This window comes from Tenrec ecaudatus, chromosome 1, assembly GCF_050624435.1.
Source record: "Tenrec ecaudatus isolate mTenEca1 chromosome 1, mTenEca1.hap1, whole genome shotgun sequence".
NCBI lineage: Eukaryota > Metazoa > Chordata > Mammalia > Afrosoricida > Tenrecidae > Tenrec > Tenrec ecaudatus.
The window spans coordinates 147,443,143-147,465,336 of NC_134530.1; the positions used below are offsets into that span (position 1 = coordinate 147,443,143).

Here is a 22,194-nt window from a genome sequence, read left to right on the forward strand (position 1 = left end):
CCTTTTTCTTTTGACACTTCCGGTATCATTCAATATTTTGCCTACAGAATCTTTCAAGATTGCAACTGGAGGCTTGAGCTTTTTCTTGAGTTATTTCAGTTTAAGATATGCTGAGGATGTCCTTCCCTTTCAGTTTTCTAATTCTAGGCCTTTGCACATAATATTTGATTTTGCCTTCTTGAGCTCCCTTTTGAATCATATGTTTTTTTATTCAAAATGGCCAAACCCAGTCCTTTTCAACTCACTAATGCCCAGGATATTGGTCTTTAGACATTCTATTTCATTTTTGAAAACTTCCAATTTCCCTAGACTTATACTTCACACATTCCAAATTCTCATCATTCTTATCAGATTTTTACAGCTGTTTCTCCTTACCTTGAGTCATACCCCTTCAGCAAATACAGATCCTACAGGTGCCACTCCTACAGGCTTTACCCAATGCGTCACCCTAGTCAACTCCACTCTGAGAAAGCAATTCCTCCTATTTCACATTTCAAATGCTGTTGGACCCAAGGAGCCCATCTATGACATTGTCATTAACAAGCTGCTTTCAATATCTGACAAAGGCTTTCAATATCTGACAAAGTTTCAATGCTCTGCATATGGATTTCAGTGGTTCCTTTCTCTGAAGTGGGGAGCCAAGTCCTTCATTGTCCATACTTAGTTTGGAAGCTCTGATGAAACCTGTTTACTTTGGGTGACCTTATTGGCATTTGAAATACTAACGATGTAGCTTCCAGCATCACAGCAACACACAAGCCACCACAGTATGGCAAACTATTGAATTTAACCTTCTACAATTTGTTCTTTTTGATGCTATAATTGGAATTTTAATTTCATTTTCAGATTGTCTGTTGCTAGTGTGTAGGTATACAATGGATTTTCTACATTATTTTATATCTTTCAACTTTGATGAACTCATTTATTTGTCCTACCAGTATTTCTGTGAATTTCTTAGGATTTACTACATGGAGAATCACATCCTCCATGAAGAAACCCAATTTTACTTCTATCTTTTCAATTTGAATTTTTTCTCTCTTTCGTGCCTGATTGCACTGGCTAGACCTGAAGGATAAAGTTCAACAGGAGTGAACATGGACATTCTTGCATTCTTCCTGATAGTAGGGGGAACACATTTAGTCTTTTACCATTAAGTATGCTATTGTTGGTTTCTGTAGATACCCTTTATCAGGTTGAGGAACTTCCCTTCTATTCATAGGTTGTTGAGAGCTTTGTTTTGTTGTTTTGGTTTTGTTTTATCATGAATGAGTGTTACATTTTGTTAAAAAATGTTTTCTTTATCTATTGTCCTTTATTCCATCAATATAGTATATTTAATTATTTTTAGATGCAAACCAATCATGTATTATAGTGGTGACTCCCACTTGGTCATGGCGAATAATCTTTTATATATGCTGTTGAATTCAGTTTGCTAATATTTTGTTGAAGATTGCTGCAGCGATTTTCTTTTTCTTTCTTTCTTTCTTTTAACATTTTATTAGGCACTCTTACAGATACTATTACAATCCATAGATCAAGTATGATTGTACAGTTGCAGTCATCATCTTTTCTATACATTTTCTTTCTTCTTGAGCTCTTTGATATCAGCTCCCCTTTATCCCCTCCCTTCCCACGCTAGGATCATAACATCTGCAAATAGAGTTTTACTTCTCACCGCTGCAGCGATTTTCATGAGAGCTATTGTATTATTTTAATGTCTTTGCCTGAAGTTGGTATGAGGGTAACAGAATGTGTTGGGAAGTGTTCCTTTCATCTGTATTTTCTGAAAGAGTTTGTGAAGGATTGGGACTATTTCTTCATTAACATGCTTACTAGATGCTTGGTCTATTAAATTATTTTATCTTTGAGTTCTTCATCCCATCTAGCATCGTGTTTTGCTCAAAAAATATTTGGAAATGAAATGAATTGTTCAATAACACCCCAGAATTGGCTAAAATAATACTTAAACAGAGTCCTGAATTACAACTAAAGGCATTTTTTAAATGAAGGATAATACTACAGAACAAATTCACAACTACTTTTAAGTTTAGGAAAACCAAAGTATTTACTTACTAGGTAATAGTTCTCTATCAGCAATCTCTGTGTAGCTGGGGTAAGGGTAAAATAGATGACCTTTCTCTAAAGGGTAGGGAATCATTCTAAAAGCTGAGGGAGGGAAAACAAAATCAATTCAATTATATCTCATTTATTATCCTATGTAATAAATCAATGCTATTTTCAAGATGTATTTTTATAAAAGTTCCATGCTACTTTTCGTTAAGAGAGACATTTAAGATTCAAGGCATAAAGTGAGCAAAATAATGATTATGAGGAATAATAAGATTTATTTTAAAATAATCAATGGTCTAGTCTAGTCAGAATAAAACTAAAGAAGTGGTAGATGATACAACTGGCTGGGTCCTGGATGATAAAACTGGCTTGCTCCTTCTCTGTAGCAGTCTCCTCAGTATAAACACAACTCCCAGATATGAATTCTAGGTAACTCCCCAGGTATGAATTCTACTTCTTATAGGAATCTTCATAAAAATAAAATGTGTATAATTATTAGGGCCCTAACTATTGACAACCTAAGAGTTTTCAATGTCTCCTAATTTTGTGAAAATTTTATCAATATTTTTCAATAGGAAAAGTTTAATATAGATCAGGAGTCTTCAAAGTAAGGATCTTTGACCAAATTTGACCTGGTATCTGTTTTGTAAATAAAGTTTTATTGGAGCACAGCTACGTTTATACAGTGTTTAAGGTTATATTCATGTTACAACACGAGGTTTGTAACTGTGATACACTATTTGGCCTACAAAGGCTAATATATTTGCTATTTGGTTCTTTAAAAAAAGTGTTCTACACTGCTGTAGATTATTATCAATTCTTATAGACATTTTAAAGAAGGAATTTCATAATGAGTCAGAATCAACTCTATAGCAAAGGGTTTTTTGTTGTTGTTATTTATCTATTGGAATTTTTGGTGACTGATTTATTTAACTAGCTAAATTCTCATCAATATTGAATAGCACCTTTAGTGCTTACCTATAAATTTTGTCAAAATGTGCAGTTTTGGTCATACAAAAACCTCGTGATTTGTCAAAAGTTGCATAGCAACTCAGTAATAACTCTAGGAAACCATCTGAGATGATTATTCATAAACTACAGTATAAACCACATTCTTATTGAAAACCTCCAAAGTGCTAATCAGAATACTAGGTATTAAAGATGCATACAAGATAAATGAGATCAATTATCTGATTTTGAGGAGCTGTAGGACAAAGACCTTGATTTGGCTTTTGTCCTAGGTATTAAAAGTAACCCTTAGGATTGGCCAGCAATCAAAATTCCTTTGTGCTTCTGAAATAGCTCAGCAATTCTTGAATATGTGTAAATGATTGGAGGACACATATACTCCACCTGGCAGTTACCCTTTGGAGTGGGATGGACATGATGCAATCAATAATGCATAGTCATGGTTTAGGTGTTAAATCATGACCAGAACCATACATTGAGGCTCCACTCACACATAAGGACTGTTATGAAAGGCCCTGATTGTGGAGGAGTTGGGTTCTCATGATAAGTGAGTACATCAAGCACAAGAGAGGGTGGCACAACCCCCTGGACAATAGAGACCTCCTGGACTGTGCCTGATGTGTCTCTTGGTTTGTATCCTTTCTGGTTCTAATAAATGGTTAACTATAAACATAGGGAGTCTCTTTGAGTTCTATGAGTCAGTCTATGAAACTATCCAACATCTGGGGGCAGTGACAGCTGATAAGGGCTGAAGGACAAAGCCCTAACTTGTGAAGACCCAGCTCTGCATGCCAGGAGGTGGAGAAAGGCTTGGAGCACCATTTAAAAATTACTGACACATGAAGGGACTCCTTAAATAAAGAAAATCTGGAATCTCTACATTAAAAATTTGCAATGTGTCAGGCACAATGCAGTCATTTGAGGAAACAGTACACAAATATTTAAAGAAAAAATTCAGGCAGTTTGAATCGCGGTGCGACGGAGTAGCTGTGGGGAGCTCGCTAGGTGTTGGACTAGCCCTTTCTCTGCCTTGCTTGTTTGAGATTCAGCGGGATTCGAAATGGCTGGCGGTAAGGCTGGGAAGGACTCCGGAAAGGCCAAGACAAAGGCGGTTTCCCACTCACAGCGAGCCGGCTTGCAGTTCCCAGTGGGCCGTATTCATCGACACCTGAAATCTAGGACGACCAGCCACGGACGTGTGGGCGCGACTGCCGCTGTGTACAGCGCTGCCATCCTGGAGTACCTCACCGCAGAGGTACTTGAACTGGCAGGGAATGCATCAAAAGACTTGAAGGTAAAGCGCATAACCCCTCGCCACTTGCAACTTGCTATTCGAGGCGATGAAGAGTTGGACTCGCTCATCAAGGCGACCATTGCCGGTGGTGGTGTCATTCCACACATCCACAAATCTCTGATTGGGAAGAAAGGACAACAGAAGACTGTCTAAAGGATGCCTGGATTCCTTACGATCTCAGGACTCTAAATACTCTAACAGCTGTCCAGTGTGGGTGATTCCAGTGGACTGTATCTCTGTGAAAAAACACAATTTTGCCTTTTTGTAATTCTATTTGAGCACGTTGGGAGTTTAATTAACTTCCCAACCAACCAAATTTCTGCATTCGAGTCTTAACCAACCATATTTAAGTGTTACTGTGGCTTCAAAGAAGCTATTGATTCTGAAGTAGTGGGTTTTGATTGAGTTGACTGTTTTTAAAAAACTGTTTGGGTTTTAATTGTGATGCAGAAGTTATAGTAACAAACATTTGATTTTGTACAGACATTATTTCCACTCTGGTGGATAAGCTCAATAAAGGTCATATCCCAAACTCGTGTTTTAAATTTGTTTGATTGTAATAATTCATCCCATTGAATCTTAACAATTGCTAAGCATGGTTCCTATATTGGAATTAAACTTGTGTTGATCAACAGTGAAAAAAAAAAGAAAAAATTCATATTTAATTCTTAAATAATTATCATCTACTAATGGGATGTATAAATCAGTTGGGAACTAACTACGCAACTTCTCAAACACTGAAATCAGATGGGGCGCTGCCATCTCATTCCACACTGGTTTTTGTGTGGGGTTTCTTTTTATCATAGCAACTAACAATCAAAAAGCAAAGCAAATAAACAAACAAGAAAACCCCGCCTTTGCACAGTTCTAATGAAATTGAAAAAAAAAAATGAAGAGCATCCTAACAAAACTATCACCTATGTCAAGCTAAGGAGCCCTGGTAGTGTAGTGGCTACTAGGTTGGGCTGATAACCACAAGGTTAGCAGCTCGAAACCACCAGCTACTCCAAAGGAGAAAGACGAGGTTTTCTATTCTTATAAAGAGTTAGTCTCAGAACCCCCAGGGGCAGTTCTACCTTGTCCTACAGGATTACTCTGAGTTGGAATTGACTCAGACAATGAGTTTGAGTTTATGCCCAGAATTACAGTGTTTCCCTTGAAATTAAAAAAAATCCATAGTATTCTAATGAATTTGCTATAAAACATCAGAAATAGCTCAATAAAAAGTATGAGCACCAACAAAATTAACCAATTTTAGTGAATGTGCATGTAGGAGGCCTGGTGGGGCAGTGGTTTCCGCATCAGGCTGCAATCTGAATGGTCGACAGAAGCTCTGTGGGTGGGAATGGGTGTGTGTGGAAGGATTAGGTTTTCTACTCTCATAAACAGATACAGTCTTGAAAATCCACAGGGAGTAGCTATGAATCAACACTGACTTGATAGCAGTGATAGAGTGAATAAATATGCATGGAATTCATTTGTGAATTTTATTGATAGTGGTAGTATAATTTCTAAGAGAAGTATAAGAATCTAAATAATAATATATTTTGATTAAACTTCTTTACTTTCTTGGTAATGAGAGGAGATTACAAATAAGCAATTAGTAAATACCAGTCTGTACTCATTCTGCTTTCCCTAAATGTGTTATCAGTATAAATAATGAAGCATTTCCACCAACAAACCAAATATAATGCCACGGAGTTCTCTTTGAGACCAATCTGACCAACAAATCCTTACATAAACTCAGATATTCTCATTAGAGGAGGCTGCCTGTGAATGCAATGAATAGTCAGAGAGATTAGAGTTCCATTCAGAAAAGAATACGTACTGCCTTCCCAGGTACACTGCAACAGATTAAGGGCACCTTCTATTCTCTTCCAGTGCTGAAGATGAAAGAAAGCATAGGCGATTGCTTCACTATCACCACGTTTTAGAATGTGTTCCGGAGGTAAAACGAGACTTTTCATTTCTAGTAAATACTAGAAAAATAACACACAACAACAACAAAAGCAAGACAGAAAAATAAAGTGTTAACTTTAAATATCCACAAAAATGTATATCCAAGATCTTTTAAAGTCTTATAATGCCTTATAATAAATACTTCTATATGCAAATTTCAATGATAGAACAATCCCGTAGGTAAAAATAAGGTGATAAATGCCTTATTCCTGGTCTTCTTAAATATAAAATATAAAATAGAAACTGAAGCTGAAGATATAATGTAAGAGCACATATTCATATATAGATAAATACAAAATTATAAAATTCAATTTTGGAACAATATTTTGTGGTGGTATTTCATCCTTTTTCTCTTATTTCCATTCTACAAGGGAAGAAACTTAATTGTGAAGTTCAAGTTACATATTTACTGAATAAAATGTTGGGAGCCCTCATGGCATAGTGGATTATGTGTTGATCCGCAAACCACAAAGTCAGCAGTTCAAACCCACCAGCTGCTCGGTGGGAGAAAGATGAAAAATATCTGGGTAAAGATTAGCCCTGGAAACCCAAAGGGGGCAGTTCTACTCTTTCCTATAGGGGTCTAGGAGTCAGTGGATTGATGGTATTTTTAGTACAAAGAACTGTGCTTATTAAGGAAAATAAAACAAAAAGCAAAAATACAAACCCTACCTGTTCTCTGGAACTTCATATTGTAATGGGAAAGATAGTGTTTTTAAGAAAAATTATAACCAGATTTTGGTGAGTGCTTTATTAGAAGTATAAAGCGTATAATAGAAACGTTAAAAACAAACAAAACCCAGTGCCACTGAGCTGATTCCAACTCATAGCAACCATAAAGGGTAGAATACAACTGCCCCTGTGGTTTCCCAAAGCTGTAAATCTTTATGGGAGCAGAAAGCCTCATCTTTCTTCAGTAGAGTAGCTAGTGGTTTCAAACTGCTGATCTTTCAGTTAGTAGCCTGCTTTGCCCTCTGGGATTCAACTCATTTATATATGAATCAATAAGCCTAGTCTTTTAAATAATTTTGAGCTTTGTTTCACTCCGCTCCCTCCCTGCCCCCTTATTCTATCCAAGACTTTCTGCTGTGATCCCTTTCATAATAATTATAGAGGTCGCTAGGCAGTATCTAGTTCTTCTGGTCTTAGGGTTTTGGAAATGATGTGGTACATTAATCCATTAGCAATGAGATGACCCTTAGTCACCTGTTCAGGTCTGAAACTGAATTCATTGTCCTGGTTCAATTTCAGTCAATGATTTTATAAAGTATAGCCACAAATATGTGCAGTCACCATCACAATTTTAGAATATTTTTACTTCCTCAAAAAATTTAAATAAAAAAAAAGCTCTTTCTAGTGGCATAGTATAGAGAAGGCATAGACAGGGCACCTCGCAAGAAGAAGGGAAAATAGGCCATCAGCCTTGGCCCTCAAAACACCACCTGCCTGGGTGTTCTGAGGTTTTTTTTTCAGATGAGTCAGTCAGGGTGCGATGTAGTACCGATGAAGAACACAGCTTTCTCCCAGATCCTGGATGCTTCCTCCCCCAAAACTACCATGATCCGAATTCTACCTTGTAAGACTGGCTAGAGCAGAGGTTGTACACTGGTGCATATAGGAGCTGGAGGCACAGGGAATCCATGGTGGATGATACCTTCAGGACCAGGGGTGTGAGGGGCGATACTGGGAGAGTAGAGAGTGAGTGGGTTGGAAAGGGGGAACTGATTACAAGGATCTACATGTGACCTCCTTCCTGGGGGATGGACAACAGAGAAAGGGGTAAAGGGAGATGCCGGATAGGGCAAGATATGACAAAATAATAATCTAAAATTATCAAGGGCTCATGAGGGAGGGGGAAGGGGGGAAGGAGGGGAAAAAAAAGAGGACCTGATGCAAAGGGCTCAAGTGGAGAGCAAATGCTTTGAAAATGATTAGGGCAAGGAATGTACAGATGTGCTTTATATAATTGATGTATGTATATGTATGAATTGTGATGAGTTGTATGAGCCCCTAATAAAATGTTTTTAAAAAACCCTAAAGGGGAAATAGATGAAATTTGCTATGGAAATGAGATGGGTTTCCTTAGGGCTGATCTGCTTGTGCAGAGGGCTTTCTGCGCTGCTTGAAAGATTTTTGTCTCGTGCCCTAGGGGTGGTTACACAGAGTTTCATTTGTCAATGAGTCTCTAAGCTGTACATTTGTTTTCTGTGCTGTATTTTAAAATAAAAAGAAATATATATATATTTTTAAAAAAGAACACCATCTGCCATGTGACTGGTGGGATGAAGGTGAGGTGAAGGCTAATTGAGATCAATTGTTATGCTATGAGTCCATGTTGGCTGCCCAAGATGTGGCCCAGAGACACAAGAAGCTGGGCATCGCTGCCCTACACATCAAACTCTGCACTGCAAGAGGAAATTGGACTAAGACTGACCCCGCTTCCCCCTTCCTTCCCTGGAGCATAGTCAGGGGCCCTTGCTCTTACAGTCATGAAGATTGGGTGGATTGAAGATGCCAACATCATCACCTCCAAAAGCACTTGGAGAAAGGGGTGGAGATGTTGTCCTAGTCACCAGACTCAAATTTTTTCCTGCTAATAAATTGCCTTCACATTAAAAATGAAAGGAACAATATATTTTAGGGATTACATCCTCATCCTCTTATCCTTCAGGGCTAACTCACTGCCATCGCGTTAACTCTGACTTACAGTGACCTTGTGAACCAGGTAGAACTGCTGCCCACCCCACCCCCACCCTTTCCTGAAAATTTTGGAGGCTATAAATCTTTATGGGAGCAGAAAGCCTCATCGTTCTCCCGAGGAGTGCCTGGTGGGTTCAAACTGCTGATCCCAACCACCAGGTTCCTTCTCCTCAGGGGACAGCAGTCATTAGTCGAATTTCTTATCTCTGAACTTGCCTATTCTGAACATTTCCTAGAAAGGGAGTCGTACAATAAATATATGGTCTATTGTGACTGACTTTTTTCATTTAGCATGCTTTCTTGGTTCATCCATTTTGTAGCATGTATCAATATACCTCATTCCTTTTTAACGTCAAATAATATTCCATTGTATGTATACGCCATATTTTATTATCAAGAGTTGATGTACATTTGGTGGTTTCTATGTCTTGGCTACTATGGATAATGCTGCTATATCCATTTGTGTACATATTTTGTGTGGGCATATGTTTTTATCTCTCTTGAGTATGAACTTAGGAGTGTAATTGCTAGGTCATATAGTAACTAGGTTTATCCAGTGCTGACACATCAATTCTATCTCATAGCAACCCTATAGAACAGAATAGATCTGTCCCTTAGGGTTTCTAAGTCTATAATATATATGGATGTAGATCACCACATTTTCTCCAACAGAGCAAACTAGTTGGTTCAAACTGCCAACCTTTAGGTTAGCAGGCAAGCTCTTAACTATTATGCCACCGGGACTCATAATGTATTCACTCTGACTTAGGAAATAGAAAACAAGCCACTTGATGAATTTTGGGACTTAAACTGATATTTAAATATGAATGGAACATGGGCAAACATATTAAGAGAAGGAACGGACAAACAGGAGGGTTATATTCAAAGCACAGGCAAGTTTGAATAAAATCAGTGGGCAAAAGGACTATACATTAAGATGTATTTAAGGGATCACTGCGCATGCCTGCTATATAAATTATATCCTATCAATATTTCTTCATATATGGAACAAAATTCCCCAAATTTTATCCTCAACTATTGAGGCAAATACTCACCTTAATATCCTTAAAAAATCAATGTAATCATGATAATCAGATATATAATAACATGAAGAAAAATGCAAAATTAACCACTTGTACCTCTTCTTTACTATTAAAGTTGGCCACTTTGAACTAAACCTCTACAAATATTTAGTGAGGTAAATACTTTCTCCAAAGACTGAAGACAGAATACACTTCCTCTACTGGAGCAGGTTTGGTACAAACTGTCGTTCTACATAATCCCATCAAAATATATATGCAAAGTTCCAAATTACATTAACTTCTGTTATAAAATGAGAGATCATTATGGATGTTATTTCAAAAATATATCCTCACACTTCAAATTCTAGGTTCTCCAAACTGTTATACACCAATGAGATAAACAACATAAATTGAAGAAGTGAATTTGTGAAATGCTTTGTAAAACTTCTACAGGTACTTGAGACTTACAGGAAGTATCTTAAAGACAAAAAGTTATAATCGTCGTTGTAGTCATTTCAAAAGTTAAGCCTTAGGTTATTAATCAATATATATGTACTCATATTAATAGATCTGAAATTATTTTTCCTTCTTTCCAACAATTATTGAGCTTAATCTGTCTCTTTAATTACTTTTACTCTTGCTTGATGCCTCTGGTTCTCTCATCAAAGTTTAAAAATGCAGTCTTCTCATCGATTTATTTTAAAAGATGTCACAAGCTATGAGATTATTTACTAATCCAGTTTGGGAACTTAACATTCCCCATTCAGGTTCTTAAAGGAATGCAGTAGAGGTTATGTCCTGGTCAAGCAGAGCCCATTTGCTGCCTGCTTGGTTTCTCTCTCATCAGTGTTTTGGGTCTATACTTAGGAGGGTAATATTCTTTCTAATCCCTTCTAATCCTTGCCCATTAAAAACAAAACAAAAAACAGTAAAAGATCACTCGCACCAGGCGGCTGTGGGAAAATGGACTCAAAGAGCTGACCTCTGACATGACTTCTTATTCTCTTTGCAAGTGTAGTCAGAGCTTCTTCAGTGGAGAGGCAAAGAAAATGCAGCAATCACAGAAGATTCTGTCAGAAAACTCTTACCTCATTTTCAGAAGAAAACGGGTCTAATACTTAAAACAAGATCTTTCTATTACTAACCTGCGTCATTTTATAGACAGAGACAAACTACCACTGCACTTTCAATGAGATTGGAAGCCTAAGGTTTAAACTAAACCCCAACATAGTAAGTATCCAGTATATTGGTAGCCACTTATCAAATGGATAGCAACTGTAGTCAATGAACAATTATTCAGTAAAACTTCTAGAAACTAGCAATGTGATGTCAAGAAAATACTTTTAAAAATAATGACTCAAAAAATAAAATGAAAATAGTGACTCATACATCAATATTTTCACTATTTAATAATTTAGGTGATAGGCCAGAGAGTAATGAAACATATATAGCACATTTATTAGGAAATCAAATTTCAGGTTTTCCATATTTTAAAAATCCTTTCTTTTTAATTATATCTCGAAAATCTTTGTTATGCTATGTCATTATCATCAACTTGTCCTATCTTCCAATGACGTACTTCACAACTTGACTTTAAAGCAACGAGATTCTGATCTTTAAGTTTCTAATTAGACACAGATATATAATTTGCCATCTCAAATGTAAGTGTACTTTTTTCGGTTTAGGGAACATATATTTAAGAGAACTCACTAAACTCATTGCCATGGAGTCAATGCTGACTCATAGTGACCCCATGTGGGTTTCCAAGACTGTAACTGTTTATGGGAGTAGAAAGCCCAGTCTTTCTCTTGAGGTGCTGCTGCTGGTTTTGAACTGCCAGCCATGAGGATTGCAGCTCAACATGCAACCACCACACCACCAGGGTTCTATATATATAAAATAAAGGGTTAAACATTTCTACACCTTCACAAATGGCTACTTGGATATTTTTGTTGCCCGATATAAACTGTAAACTAATTCACAACAGAAATCATATCCTTTTGTACAGCACCTAGCACACTGAAAGCAAGCACTAAAATATTTATTAATGGATTTGATCACATCTATGAGGAAAAATCAAACAGTATTGCTGTAAAATCAAAGAAACCTTTTTAAAATTAATCATTTTATTAGGGGCTCACACAACTCTTATCATAATCCATATATACATCAATTGTGTAAAGCACATTTGTACATTCATTGCCCTCATCATTCTCAAAACATTTGCTCTCACTTAAGCCCCTGGCATCAGGTCCTCATTTTCCCCCCTCCCTCGCTGAGCCCTTGATAATTTATAAATTATTATTCTGTCATATCTTGCCCTACCTGATGTCTCCCTTCACCCACTTTTCTTTTGTCCGTCCCCCAGGGAAGAGGTCACATGTAGATCCTTGTAATCGGTCCCCCCTTTCCAACCTACCCTATCTCTACTCTCCTAATATCTCCACTCACACCACTGGTCCTGAAGGGGTCATCCACCCTGGATTCCGTGTTTCCAGTTACTATCTGTACCACTGTACATCCTCTGGTGTAGCCAGACTTGCAAGGTAGAATTGGGATCATGATAGTGGGGGAGGAGGAAGCATTTAGGAACTAGAGGAAAGTTGAATTTTTCATCATTGCTACATTGCACCCTGACTGGCTCATCTCCTCCCCGAGAGCCTTCTGTAAGAGGATGTCCAGTGGCCTACACATGGGCTTTGGGTCTCTACTTTGCACTTCCTCCCTCATTCGCTATGGTAAGATTTTTTGTTCTGATGATGCCTGATACCTAATACCTTGACACCTTATGATTTCACAGGCTGGTGTGCTTCTTCCATGTGGGCTTTGTTGCTTCTGAGCTAGATGGCTGTTTGTTTACCTTCAAGCTTTTAAGACCCCAGATGCTATATCTTTTGATAGCCAGGCACCATCAGCTCTCTTGGCTACATTTGCTTATGCACCCATTTGTTTTCAGCTATTATATCAGGGGGGTGAGCACACAGTGATATGATTTTTTGTTCTTTGATGCCTGATAAGCGATCCTTTTACACCTTGCTATCATACAGGCTGGTGTGCTTCTTCCATGTGGGCTTTGTTGCTTCTGAGATAGATGGCTGCTTGTTTACCTTCAAGCCTTTAAGACCCCAGATACTTGATAGCCGGGCACCATCAGCTTTCTTCACAAAGAAACTTTACTACACAAATATATCAGAAAGCAAAACTATTGTTTTTCCATATACTGTCCATATAGGTTTATAGCCTTTTAAAGACCCTATTTTAATTTTTCTAATGCTTCTCTTGACACTCTTGGGTAAGTGTTAGACTGCTAACCACAAAGCCAATGGTTCAAACCCACCAGGCACTCTCATCTGAAGAAAGCTGAGGCCATCTGCTCCTATAAACACTTACAGCTTTAGAAACCCTGTATAGGATCCCTATGAGTCAACATTGACTGATGGCAGTTGGTATTTTGGGTTTGAAATGCTTCTATAATAAATTTTCTGCTCTTTGATTTGCATCATATTTAAATGGCAGTTTTGGCAACCTCAAAAGATTCAAATGATGCTCCTTTGCAAAAAAAAAAAAAGATATAAGTGTGTGTATGTATGTGTATTTATGTGTATATGTATATATGTATGTGTATATATATATTATATTAAATGAAGGGGGAAGTGCAGAGTGGAGACCCAAGGCCCAAGTGTCGGCCAATGGAGATCCCCTCATAGAGGGGCTTAGGAGAGGAGATGGGTTAATTAGGGTGTGAGGTAGTATCGATGAAGAACACAGCTTTCCCCCAGATCCTGGATGCTTCCTCCCCCCAACTACCATGATCCGAATTCTACCTTGCAGGGCTGGATAGGACAGAGGCTGTGCACTGGTACATATGAGGGTTGGAGATACAGGGAATCCAGGGTGGATGATACCTCCAGGACCAAGGGCGTGAGGGACGATGCTGGGAGAGTGGAGGGTGAGTGGGTTGGAAAGGGAGAACTGATTACAAGGAGCCACATGTGACCTCTTCCCTGGGAGAGGGACAGCAGAGAAGGGGGGAAGGGAGACCCCGAATAGGGCAAGATATGACAAAATAACGAGGTATAAATTACCAAGGGCATATGAAGGGGGGGGAAAGGGAGGGAGGGGGGGGGAAAAAAGAGGACCTGATGCAAGGGGCTTAAGTGAAGAGCAAATGCCTTGAGAATGATTGGGACAGGGAATGTATGGGTGTGCTTTATACAATTGATGTATGTATATGTATGGATTGTGGTAAGAGTTGTTGGAGTCCCTAAGAAAATGTAAAAGAAGAAAAGAGGAGAAAAAAATGATTAGGGCAAAGACTGTACAGATGTGCTTTATACAATTGATGTATGTATATGTATGAACTGTGAAAAGAATTGTATCAGCCCCAATAAATTGTTAAAAAAAAAAAAAGAAAATGATGATGCCAACACATATACAAATGTGTTTAACACAATGGATCTATGTATGGATTGTGATAAGAGCTGTAACAGCCCCCAATAAAATTATTTTTTAATGAAAAAAAAAAAAAAGAAATGTTCTTTGAGTTTGGGGAACAAAAAGTCTGAAGGGTCAAGATAAGGGCTGTAAGGGAAAGGGACAGGGATATGTTTTTCCAATGAAATTCTCATAGGACAACCTTTGCTGCTCTCAATGAATCAGCAGGTGCATTGTCATGATGGAAAAAGATTTCTTCAGCTCAACTTTCCTGGTCTCTTTCTCACCAATGTGGTTTTCGATTTTCTTTTTTTGCCACGTTGCCCCGTTCACAATACAAACCAGGCACAGAAAGGGCTTGGGTTGAGGTGTGAGGTGTATACAGGGCACTTACTTTGCCTCCTTTTTCTATACAGTCAGTGCAAGAGCACAGCCTGTGGTAAGCACAAGCAGGCACCGGTTTTCTTAAAATTTCTTCTTAGAAAGTCCCCATGATTATCCTATCTATCAAGAGAATCCCTTTGGAATCCCCCAAAATGGTCACAACAACCTTCTGAGTTGACCTTTCTGCCTTGAATTGCACTGGCCCATCAGATCATCTCAGAAGCTGCTGTTCTGAGTGGACCTGCCACAATTGTTATGTATCCGACTGCTAACTGCAAGGTTTGCAGTTTGAACTCAGTAGTTGCTCTGTGGGAGAAAGACAGGATTTTCTACTTCTGCAAAGAGTTACAGTCTTGGAAACTCACAAAGGCAGTGAGTAAGGAGTGAGTCTTTTATTCTATAGGCAAAAGGGAACAAACAACTGTTTAGATGGGTAAAATTTGTTAATTAGGTATCTCTGGACTGGTGGCAGGGAGATCAGCGAGGAAGTAGTTCTAATTGTCCAAGTAAGACTATTCCTACACGTATAGTTGTATGTTTAGGAATGCATAGAAATGCCTAGCAATGTATACACCAAAGAGAACTAGTGGTTACTTCAGAGAAATAGAATTATTGGAAAGAAGAGAACAGGAGAGTTTTTACTCTATGCATTTCTGATGGGTCTTAATTTTTTTACGTCGATTTTTAAAAAAATCACTCTTTGCCTTTATAATAATGAAAATGTAATGGAAATTAAAAAAGAGATGGTGATGGCACACACGATCAGTGATTATAAAGATGGAAGAGATGGTAAGACAGGTCAAAGGTTATGAGTTGGTCATCATGAAAGAGCAGAGGTAAATGTTGAAGACATGAAGATAATGAAGCTATAAATCAAAATAGAGAACAGGATAAAGACAAAAATAAAAATTTAAATATTCCACGTAAGACATATTACAGTGTCTAAGATACTTATTATATATGCAGGTAATATCCACAATGACATGGAAACACAAGTCTGTAAAAGAAAAGGGAAGTAAAGTCAAAAGATAAGGATTTAGAAGTCATAGAAGCATCGTTGAAGAGATACAGCAAGGCTGGTGCTGAGTATGGGCTGAAGGACCTTCCATGATACCTCCACAGCACTCAATTATTTTATCTAGAATAAATCACAAATTCCTTGGGACAACTTTAACTACTGTCCTGCCATAGACCAATATACTCAAAAAACTAGTCTCTTGTTTTTCACTAAATAAACAAAGAATTAAAGCCAATTTGGAAGTTATGGTTAAAAAGACAATGATGTACGGTCTAATAGTGCCTTTCATGATAACTCTAAAACCATACCTATAATGATACTCAAATTCACTTTAATTTTAAATTGCTTTGATCTTTATAATTTATCTCTGGAGTATTTTGTTTCTATAACATTGTAAATCTTAAACAGCTTTTGACCAAAAGCAATACAAATCTGACCTGAAGTATGGTAATGCTTTATAATCTTCTTCCTCTTTAAAAGCATTAAAAGGTATCTGAAGTTAAGGTACTTTGCTCTTGATCAGTCATGCACACAAAGAACCAATTTCTTTCTGCAATTAGTTTTCTCAGTGCACATTCTATGAGATTGAACCGGTGGGGTGAATACAGAGAGCCCACATGAGTGTGCATTAGGAGAAACTTAAGATATTTCCCTTACAGAAAATAACCAAAACTGCTCTATGAATAAACTAAATAAAACAATACTACTTAGCAGCCTCAGCACCCTAGAGAAAATGACCTCACTGAAAGGAGAGAGAAGTGAGGCTAGGGAGTGCATTTGTCCCAGGAAAATTCTTTTCCACACCCTCCTACAAAGCACCATTTCATATTTCAATTCTCCAGCTTAAGCCTTAAAGTATTCTTTAAGTCTGGCTAAGAGACTGCCAAACCATTTCTTCCCCTTTTCACACAGAATCGCAATCAAGTGCCTGCCTCCCCTCTTACACACTGTGATAACACAAGGAGTTTGATCAGTGACATGAAAGGCTGCTGCTGTCCCGTTAGTTAGTATCTTCTTTGGTGGAGAGAACTTCTAACATCCTAAAGGTTTCAATTCCTGGTAAGCCAGGACAGATTTTACCTTTCATGAAACAATTTATTCTTCTAATTTCTCTAGCACTAATATAAGAGAAGCCTATAGGTAAAGTCCGCTTTCTTGGCAGCACAATACTAAAAACAGTTTTATTGTCTAATAAGAAAATAAAATTTAAAAGCTACAGATAATAATATAGTTCTAAACATATATTCAAGTTATGCAGATTTATTAAATTTATGCTTGTTGTTCTGTTTTGCTTTTTATGTTCAATTTCACTCTTGTCCCAAGAACTCCTTCTGTAAAATAAAAATAAATTATTCCCAAGGCATTAATAATTAGTTCAATACAATCCCTCTCAAATCTTCACCTTTATTTATCCCCACAAAGAAATCCCCAAATTTAATATATTCTAACACTATAAGTACTAAGATATGTGTTCAAGAAAAGAAGCAAATACTGAGCTAAAACAGAAAGGGAAAACAGGTAACAAACATAAAGCAATGATCACTATAATACTATTGTCTGATACTCAGACACTACACTGAATACTTCACACATGTTCTTTCATCTAATCATACAAGGCATTATACTGTTATGACATTTGCAGTGCTAAGATTTTTTTGTTGAGGTATAATTTAAAAATAGTGAAATGTACAGATAGAAAGTATACAGTCTGGTGAGCTTTGATCAGTATATGCAAACGACACCCCAAATCCAGGCATGAACAGTTCGCACCGTCACCTCAGTATGCTTTCCTTTGCAGTGAAGCCCTACCCTGACGACTCGAGGCAACCAAGTGGTGCTTGAATTTCTACCAACAATGATCACTTTTGCCTTTTCTTGAGCTTTACATATATGAAATTATCTACCGTGTACCTTTGTTTCTGACTTATTTGCTATTTTTGAGTTTCATCTATGTTTTTGCTTATATCGGGAGTTTGTTTTTTTTCTTCTTAGGGGCTAAATAGTATCTCACTGAGTAACTGTATCACCATTTATGCATTTACTTGTTGATGGGCATTTGAACTGTTGTTTAGTTTTTAGAGTTTAGGAATATATAGTGACTGAGAAAATTGTATACAAACCTTTCTGTGAATATAAGCTTTTACTTCTCTTGGATAGAGTTCATATCTCTTAGAGGAGAATGACTAGACCACTGGTAGGTAAATATTTAACTTCATAGGAAATGGCAGGTTTTCCATAGTGGTTTACCATTTTACACTCTCAGAAGCAATGTATGAGAGTTCCAACTGCTCCAAGTTCTTACAATCTCAGCTCTTTTCAATATTCACCATTTTGGCAGGTATGAAGTGATACCTTGTTTTTGGTTTGTTTGTTTGTAGTTCCCTGATGGTGAGTGACCTTCTTTTTTTCCCACCAACTTCGGTGCTCTGATCACCAGTAATAATCAATGCATATTGATTGCATATTTGATCAATTTCACACTGCAATTAAGACAATAAAGCCACACTGCAGAAGTTGGTAAAACTCCTTAATTTCTTTGTCTTCAGTGGTTGATAAAAACTTTGAATAACAAACTTGTCTTCCTTCAAGGTATATGGTTATTATTTCTATCACTGACAGCATTGTACTTCAGAATAAATCTTGAAATAATTCTTTTTTGACAATGATTATAAGATTTTTCTTCAGTTTGTCATTCTCAGCATATTAGGCCATAAGTTTCCCCAATTCAAAAATGTCAATGCCAGTTCATTACAACTCATTCCAGCCTGGGATATCAATCTTCAGGAGCTCCATTTAATTTTTGATGACTTTCCATTTTCCTAGATTCATACTTCATACATACTACATTCTGATTCTTCATGGGTATCTGCAGCTATTTCTTCTTATTTTGAGTTGTATCACATCAACAAATGGGAGATTCTGAACACTTTATTCAGTCCATGTGATTAAAGTCAACTCTGCTTTGAGGTGGTAGGTCTTCCCCAGCTGTATTTTAAGTGCTTTCAAAGTTGAGGGGCACATCTTCCAGTACTATATTAGATAATGTTCCACTGCTATTTGTAAGATTTTCACTATGTAATTTTTTCAGAAGTAGATCATTATATCCCATTCCTAGTTTGCCATAGTCTGGAAACTCAATTGAAACCTAAAAACCATGTGTAAAACTAAAAATAAAAACAAGTATAACTCTGCTGATATTTAAAATACTAAAAGCACAACTTTCAGCACCATAGCAACATTCCATTCACCACAGTAGGCCAAATAGACAAATGACCAACAAGAAATTAAAATATTCTCAACACATCATGAATCATTAAGGAAATACAAATTAAAACCTCACTGAGATACAATTTCATACCCACTAAAATAAAAAATCCAAACTAGTTGCTGTAAGGTCCTAAGTTTCAGAGCAGAACTATGTTCCATACGGCTTTCAAGCACTATGAACTTTCAGAAGCAGGTGCTAGGATTTTCTTTGGCAGTAGCTATGGGTAGATTTGAAGCACTACCCTTTCATTTAGTACCTGAGCACTTAACTGTGCTACTCAGTGTCCTTCACATACACTCATTGTTATTGACAAGTGCTATGGAGTCAGTTCTAACTCACAGCAAACACGTACAACAAAACTAAATGCCACGCAGTCTTGCACCATCCTCATAATTATTCTTAAGCTTGAACCCATTGCTTCAGGCCCTATGTCAATCCATCTCGTTGAGGACCTACCTCTTTTTCTCTGCTCCTCTACTTTGCTAAGCATGATGTCTTTTTCCAGAGACTGGTGTCTTCTGACAATATGTCCAAAGTATGTAAAACAAAGTCTCACCATCCTTGTCTCTAAGGACCATCTGGTTTTATTTCTTTCAAGACAGATTTGTTTGTTCTTTTGACAGTCTATAGCCATTTCAATATTCTTTACCAACACCATCATTCAAATGTATTGATTCTTCTTAAGTCTTCTTTATTCAGCGTCCAACTTTCACATGCATATGAAGTGACTAAAAATGCCATGGCTCAAGTCAGGCAAACATTAGTCCTCAAAGTAACATCCTTGCTTTTCAACACTTTAAAGAGGTTTTGTACAGATTTTCCCCATGCAATGGGTTGTTTGATCTCTTGACTGCTGCTTCCCATGAGTAATGATTATGGATCCAAGCAAGATGGAATCTTCAACAATTTCAATCTTTTCTCTGTTTATTATCATTGGTTCAGTTGTGAGAATTGTGATTTTCTTTACGTTGAGTTGTAATCCACATTGAAGGCTACAATCCTAGATCTATATCACCAAGTGCCCTATGTCCTCCTAATTTTCAACAAGTAAAGCTGTGTCATCTGCATATCACAGATTGCTAATAAACTTACCTCCAATCCTGATGCTACATTCTTGTCATACAATCCAGCTTCTCTGATGATATGCTTAGCACACAGATTGAATAAGCATGGTGAGAGGATAGAATCCTGATGTACGGATTTTAAATCGTGTAGTGTTTCCTTTTTTCTGTTTGCATAACTGTCTCTTGATCCATGTAAAAATTCCACATGAAGATGGTGAAGTGTTCTGGAATTCCCATTCTTCTCAGGGCTATCTATAGTTTGTTATGATCCACACAGTCTAATGCCTTGCCATAGTCAATGAAACACAAGTAAACATCTCTACTTTCCACCATGATCTATTTGGCATTAACAAGGATATCCCTTGTTCCATGTCTTCTTCTGAATCTGGCCTGAACCTCTGGAAGTTCCCTGTCAATGTATTGTTGCAACTATTGTTAGATGATCTTCAAAATTTCATTTGCATGTCACATGCACTAGGATAACTATATATTTTTTTAAATAAGGACAATAACAAGTGTTCACAGGATTTAGAGAAATTGGAACCCTCACTCACTCTTGGTGAGAATGTAAAATACTGCCGTTGCTATGGAAAAGTCTGCCAGTTGTTTATAAAACAGTAAACATGGAGTTGCCATATCTCCAGGAATTGTACTTCTAGGACTGGACTCAAAAAGGTTGAAAAATATGCCCACATAAAACTCATATGTCCACCACACTGGGGCGAAACACTAAGGGCATGCAACAGAGCAGCAAGGGGAGCAAAGCAATGAAGTCTCCATGAATACCAAACATAGACTTTGGGGCAAGGGCATGGCACCCCATCAAACTCAAACAGAAAACACTCCTAAAGGTCAACAAACAGACCTGGAACTATAGGCTTTTCTTTTTTGTTTTTATTATTGTTTTTGCATACCTATCCAGAAAAGATAGGCTGGATAAACAATCTGGAGGAGAAAACAACGGGACCTATGGTTTGGGGGGGGGGGAACCCGTGACAGGGGGAGGTGGGGGAAATAAGGGGTGTGGCAACAAATCCAGGGGAAAGGGAACAACAAATGACCTAAAATTGATGGCACGGAGGGCCTGGTGGGACTTGATCAAGTGCAATGTTGCCGAGAGGAATTACTGAAAGATGAATAAAGGTCAAATATGATAGTGGGACAAGAGGAGAGTAAAAGGAAATAGAGAAAAGAATTAGGAGTCAAAGGACATTTATAGTGGTCTAAATATAGGCATGTACATATTGAATATTTATATATAACGATAGGAGAAAAAAATCTATGAACATACATTTATATGTTAAATATTAAGGTAGCAGATGGACATTGGACCTCTACTCAAGTATTCCTTCAATGCTAGAACACTTTGTTTTAAAATCTGGCATTCTGTGATGGTCACCTTCCCAACATGATCGCCAAAGACAAAATGGGTGCATAAGTAAATGTGGTAAAGAAAGTTGATGGTGCCTGGCTATCAAAAGATATAGAGTCTGCAGTCTTAACAGCTTGAAGATAAACAAGTAGCCATCTAGCTGGGAAGCAACAAAGCCCACATGGAAGCATACCATTCTGTATGATCATGAGGTGTCTATGGGATCAGGTATCTGGCATCAAAGTCCCAGAACAAAAAGTATATTGATGTGAATGAGGGGGAGGGTGAAGTGGAGACTCAAAGCCCATATGTACACAACTGGACATCCCCTTACAGAAGGGTCACAAGGAAATGATGAGCCAGTCAGGTGCAGTATCGCACTAATGAAACATACAAATTTCCTCTAGTTCTTTAATGCTTCTTCCCCACCACTATCATGACCCCAATTCTACCTTACAAATCTAGCTAGACCAGAGTATGTACACTGGTACAGATGAGAGCTGGAAACACAGGGAATCCAGGATAGATAAACCCCTGAGGACCTATAATGAGAAGAGAGATACCAGGAGGGGAAGGGGAAGGTGGGGAGAAAAAAAGGGGGAACTGATCACAATGATCGACATATAACCCCTTCCCAGGG

At 37.6% G+C, this 22,194-nt stretch overlaps 1 protein-coding gene and 2 pseudogenes across 2 annotated transcripts in view; 1 reads left to right on the forward strand and 2 right to left on the reverse strand.

The window, feature by feature from the left end:
* ST7L (suppression of tumorigenicity 7 like) overlaps positions 1 to 22,194 on the reverse strand; it is a 163,199-nt gene that overhangs the window by 48,880 nt on the left and 92,125 nt on the right. For both annotated transcript variants that reach the window (XM_075559431.1, XM_075559425.1), the window contains exons 12-13: positions 6,162 to 6,312; positions 2,074 to 2,166 (exon numbers count right to left, since the gene is read on the reverse strand). In XM_075559431.1, the coding sequence (XP_075415546.1) occupies positions 2,074 to 2,166; positions 6,162 to 6,312 (244 nt within the window). The remainder of the gene's footprint in view (positions 1 to 2,073; positions 2,167 to 6,161; positions 6,313 to 22,194) is intronic.
* On the forward strand, positions 4,004 to 4,803 carry LOC142436996 (histone H2A.Z pseudogene; annotated as a pseudogene).
* On the reverse strand, positions 14,764 to 14,904 carry LOC142437834 (small nucleolar RNA SNORA51; annotated as a pseudogene).